At 34.7% G+C, this 6,000-nt stretch overlaps 1 protein-coding gene across 3 annotated transcripts in view; it reads right to left on the minus strand.

Annotated features, from left to right (window-relative positions):
• Positions 1 to 5,345, minus strand: part of LOC132544809 (MYND-type zinc finger-containing chromatin reader ZMYND8-like) — a 58,456-nt gene extending 53,111 nt beyond the window's left edge. For all 3 annotated transcript variants that reach the window (XM_060208457.1, XM_060208456.1, XM_060208455.1), the window contains exons 1-2: positions 5,251 to 5,345; positions 845 to 882 (exon numbers count right to left, since the gene is read on the minus strand). In XM_060208457.1, the coding sequence (XP_060064440.1) occupies positions 845 to 875 (31 nt within the window). In that variant the 5' untranslated portion in view covers positions 876 to 882; positions 5,251 to 5,345. The remainder of the gene's footprint in view (positions 1 to 844; positions 883 to 5,250) is intronic.
• Between the last annotated feature and the right edge of the window lie 655 nt (positions 5,346 to 6,000).

Here is a 6,000-nt window from a genome sequence, read left to right on the forward strand (position 1 = left end):
GAGTTGGAGGGAAGGGAGTGTGTGGGTTATATGACTGAGATTTAGTGTGGGAGGTGAGAGGTGGTGGGAAGGGAGTGTGTGGGTTATATGACTGAGATTTAGTGTGGGAGGTGAGAGTTGGAGGGAAGGGAGTGTGTGTTATATGACTGAGATTTGGTGTGGGAGGTGAGAGTTGGAGGGAAGGGAGTGTGTGGGTTATATGACTGAGATTTGGTGTGGGAGGTGAGAGTTGGTGGGAAGGGAGTGTGTGGGTTATATGACTGAGATTTGGTGTGGGAGGTGAGAGTTGGAGGGAAGGGAGTGTGTGGGTTATATGACTGAGATTTGGTGTGGGAGGTGAGTGTTGGAGGGAAGGGAGTGCATGTGTTATATGACTGAGATTTGGTGTGGGAGGTGAGAGTTGGAGGTAAGAAAGGAGGATATGGTCCTCTTTCAGCCAGCTAGCCTAAAGCTACATTATAGCTATTACTGACATCAGAGTTGGGAATGACTTTGATCATTTGATGAATCACTACAATTTTTTTTATTTTAATACCAATTAATTTTCTTTTCCTATGTTAAAGAAAGATTTTGTCTACCTTAATTTTGAATACCTGTAGTTAATCAGAGGTGTTTCTCACTTATGTATGGTGTATATCTAATCTATTTTGGTATTTTGGATGTGTATGACATCTTAATGATTAAATTATCATGAAACTCTATAACATAAGCACGGAATTTCATTTCTGATTTCATTATCAAGTTCTAAATTCTATAATAATTGAATGGGATTCCTTTTCAATGTATGACGTTCACTTATTGTTTCGGATTATTATCATGATAAAGATGATACTGTTTGCCTCACCTCTGCTGTTCTCCCCACGCCCTTGACTCATGGTGGATCTGGAGACAAAACAATAAAAACAGTATTAACTGACCAACTCCATCAAAACAATATTACACAACTATTACTACAAGAATTACACATAAAAATGTCTTGTCCATCCTACCGTTACTGTATTCTCAATAAACTGGAACTTCTTCTGTGACTTTTTGTCCCAGGTGAGACAAACCCATATTTAAAACTTTTATAATATAAATCAGTACAGCACAATTTTCTTGATTAGATTTTTGTTATATCTAAACATAAACATTTTCTTTATTTGTAGATGTTTTGAAGATACGGTACTTCCACCATGTTCAGATTTCAGGAATGAAACTCAACAAACTGTGCAAGTGTGTCATGGCGTTGAATTACAACTTGATGACTATCACACAAATGTGCTTCTAACAAAAAAGACTTCCATCTGACCCTGGATTACAAGGACGAAATGAAAAAAAAAAGGCTTTTGAAAGACAGCAGTCTAAATGGATTTTTAGTTTAACCGTCAAACATAAAACTTCTTGAACACAATATTATTAAAATGTACACAAGATGAAGACCACTAAATACTGGTTGCATGATCGGTGTTGATATCACATATGGACTTCATGTAATTAACAGTGGGGATTCTCCTTAAGGGAGGTAATACACACTTACCCTTGTTAACCTCATTTTACCGACTTCACCAGATGTCCTGGCTGTGAGATACCTATGGGTACAGTGGGGATCCTAACCTTGTTAAAATGTAGGCAGATTTCAGCACCAACATGATATATGGTCAAGTCATTGTGATCTTGTATATTCTATATCAGACAATTTTAAATTTATGGAAAACTAAATCTATGTTACATGTATCTAAATCAGGAGGATTCATCATAGAACTCTTGGACAGTGCTGTCCTACTGAATAAATCCATGCCAAGCTGGAAGATTTTGATGAATAAATGTCACCTGTACACACGTATATTACAAATGCATTTGTGATACATCTGTAAAATTCTAAATATCTACAGATATACATGTAATCAAATGGCCAATCCTTTGTGTGTTTCTTGTGCAGTCATGTTTGTTTTGTTTCTGTGCCTTAAAATTTCATTTATATAATGTTATTTGTATTTTCGATAAATTTTGGACATTACACACCAACAAGCTAAGAGGTTTAGGTGCACAGAGTCACAGAAAACCTGCTGTGCTGACCTGGTCTCCGGACACTTTTCAGAAACATTGTTTTGTAAATAAGACACATTTTCGGAATTCCAATGCTCATCTGACATAAAACACATGAAAAGACAAGTCCTATGAAATCTATTGACTTAAGTCTGGTTTACTAGCTAATCAATTAATGTAGATGTTTTTATTATTGACCCATGATACATGACACAGGTCTGGACAAAATGCAACAAACATCATTAAACCTGTTGATTTTCTGTTAATCCTTATAACACTACCGTAGGAACTCAAAACCATAAATACTAAATTTTGTACTCCTTAAGACTTAAAACGGCTTCACATATCAAATATATCAGAGTGCTTGCAAACTAAATAATCTTTGCTTGAGGGTTGAGATCCCCTATCTCATCCAGAAGAGGGTTAATCATTATTTTCCTCTATCCCTTCTTGTAAATTCTTATATATCTAATATTGTGTTATATTACACAAGAGTTTCCCTTGTCAGGATTGGTCACCTGTGGATCTAACAAGTGGACTCCACGTTTCCTAATTTAGAACAACAGAACCATATTAATTTCACGTTTCTAAATTTTCAGCAACGCGTCCATAATGACCTCAGAATATGCAAATAGTTTATGATATACTAGTCTAGGTAGTTCTTTGTTAAAGGGTTTTCCAATTTTTCTATTCTGTTGTGAATATTTGTTTTAGTGTAGTTTGAAGATAAGACTATTTCATAACTATATACAAGGCAATAATCAAATTACCAGTATATATGTAATAAAAGAATAAGGATTTTCTATTTCAGGCGATATTGTGTTATACTGACCTGCCTGGTAGAAAAAGTATAGACTGAGGGCAATTTTTTTCAACCAGCTCAATGTTACATCATATTGACCTCATCAAAGGTAATACCATATTGACCACATCAAATGTAACACCATATTGACCTCATCAAAGGTAATACCATATTGACCACATCAAAGGTAACACCATATTGACATCATCAAAGGTAACACCATATTGACCTCATCAAAGATAACACCATATTGACCTCATCAAAGGTCAATAATTGATAAATAACAATACTTGGAACTGTTGATGTAATATTAATTATTGCCTTGATATCACATGATTGTTGACAGCTGAATCTCCCCTTTCCCATCCCAGTGTATGACAACAGAAGTATCACTCAGTCAAGTGGGCAAGTCTGTCTAGGCATATGTAGGTAACAGAAACAATGATCCCAGTCACGGACTGTCCTGTACTCTGCTGTTGTTGTGTCCACGGGCAAGACACTTTACCCTATTGCCTGTAATATATAGCATGTGGTGTACCTCCAGCATGACATTCAGTGAGGTTGCCACCATACTAGTAGACCCTGTCTCAAAAAGACTGTTGCTGTTCACAAGATATATTAAACTCATTAAACAAACAAGGAAAAAGCTTTTACAACACATTAAGTCATAGAAATAATGCTTGTTGGCCTGGATGGCAAGGCAGAGGGGTTCTTGAGGAAATAAATTAGAGGACCAAGAGAAAGTCAAAGTAGTCATAATGCAGGCAGCGAACTCTCCTATCCAGACTATATGTACCGGTAGCTATTTATTCTAATCTGGGAATCAAACACTGTCTGTATTTGGTAAAAGCTGAGTACATAAAGCCCCTCTTACTTAAGGCTTCTAGGTAAGACAAGGTATGATGTCATAGATAGTGGTCTTACAAGGGTCTGATTACATGAGAACACTTCCAAGAAGATTAATGAGATGGACCTAATAATGATATTGTGCATCATATTCTCATTCTAGATCAGAATTAAATCAAGATTTTCAGTTTTCTAAAGGCCTGCATCTTCAAACAATCTGTTAAAAAAAATAAATGATATCTGTGCATTTAGCCTCCGAGAACCAAAATAAGCAAAAAAGTTATAATCAAACCACGATATCTGACAAACCAATGTTCTGTAAGAAGAATCTAACTTGTTTAAATTATCCATGATCTGGTGATACCAGTAACCAACACAGAAGGGCTTACCATGTATATATATACATGTGATTGGTATCATCAGGTTGCTATATATAGGCGCCCAATCAAATTTGCTCAATGTGACATCTTACTCTGTGGGAGGGGAGCATTAGGGTAACTGTTTTAATATATTTCCTGTCATTTCAATAAACTGATTGGTCTCCATGTAATGATATGTAATAACCATATATCTTTCAAACAAGTGTAGAATTTCATTTCCTAACTTATCAGATCTGTCCAATAACATCAACTCCAAAAATGAAATTAACACATCAATTATTTCTTGTAATTAATTTTTTTTTCTCTTTTACATTTTTTGCCTAAATGTGATGTTATATGACAATTACAATTTAAACAGCTTTGTAAATGTTGCTAAATCTAACCCCACACAGGTTTAAATATCCCAGCTTAACATGAACAGAAAATGCCCTGAAGAAGAACAGATGAAATATGGCATTATTTTGGTTGTCATGGATATTTATTGTCTGCCAGTCATTGAACACCAAAAACGTATGCAGGATGTTAGGAAAGACTTCTCTGAACAGCTTTGTATATCATATATATATATATAGAATTACTTATGTCACTGGATTTCCTTCTGGTGGCGACCTATCTATTGATTTATATGAATTTTGTATAACTTTATGTGACAATATTCTACATATATATAAAGCTTATTTTGATTGAGAACATTAGTACATAACCTTGACTGTCAGAATGCTAAACTTGATGAAAAATTACACTTTAAGATCATCTGTGTTCAACACATACTTATATTCAAATGGTATGAAATGTATAATTTAATGTAGTTATTATTTTCATGCGTTCTGAATATTAATAACATTAGATTTACAAATTCCACATGTTAGTATGTCGAGTCATCCATAAGAATTATCATATCAACCATTAAAACAGTACCATCACAAAATATGTATTACATGTTCCTTCACAGCTGTCATCCATAATGTTAATTATGACATAGTAATTAATCTAAGCATGGCTATTTATATAATACTGATGTGACAATGTTGGTCCTATATATATTTATATGATTCTAGCTAAATATCCAACCTATTTTAGTTCTGTGTTAACTTTCAGTATTAGTGACCCCCTGTTACACTGGGCAGCAGTGAACTAGTGTGTATGTATATATATAAGTAACACATGTAAACAAGTACAATAACATAGTTATACCTTTAAATACTACCCCTGCAGTATAACCCTGTGTTTCTGTTAAAAGTCTGCAGTAAGTCGGGGATTGTCAAACTATCTCAGTCTTCTATACAGCCCTCCATCTTGTCTGTGTACTTCTGTATAGCTGGCAGACACACATGTGCTTAAATGTTCTCTTGTGACCTTCACCCTGGCTCAGCCAGGCATATAGATTGCAGCTGTACATATCTCTCATCAAGTGTCAAGTCTGACTCAAGTGGGCGGGGCTTACCTCAAAACCTGTATTGATTCAATGGCTGTAGCCATGGTAACCTGGCTCCCATTGGCTATGTAGGGGAGTGGTTATAAAAGGTCTTTATCAAAAGACTTTTGTTGAAATGTGAAGCTTGAGGGGCCTCCCAAGGGGTTTTCTCTAATATTCATAACAAAATGATGTACTAAATTTCTGACACACAAATCATATTTTAAATATCCCTGTGAATATGTTTGACTGCAGTATGGTTGAAATAAATATTTGCATGCATTTTACTTCAAAAACAAAACATAAATAAATCAACAGACAAATTAAATGACAATTTTTCTTTTCTGTTTGAAAACAAAAGACATTTTCATAATACATATTTTATATTATTATTAATAGTCTACCATTTTCTTTGAGCAATCACCACTTTCAATATACTTTCTTTTCCAACTAAACTACAATAAGTTTTTTCATGGTGAACTAGGAGCTTGAGTGATACTGAAATGTTTAAATTATACAATATTGCAGCA

This window comes from Ylistrum balloti, unplaced genomic scaffold, assembly GCF_031769215.1.
Source record: "Ylistrum balloti isolate Yb309-2 unplaced genomic scaffold, AGI_CSIRO_Ybal_v1 Utg369810, whole genome shotgun sequence".
NCBI classification, from domain to species: domain Eukaryota; kingdom Metazoa; phylum Mollusca; class Bivalvia; order Pectinida; family Pectinidae; genus Ylistrum; species Ylistrum balloti.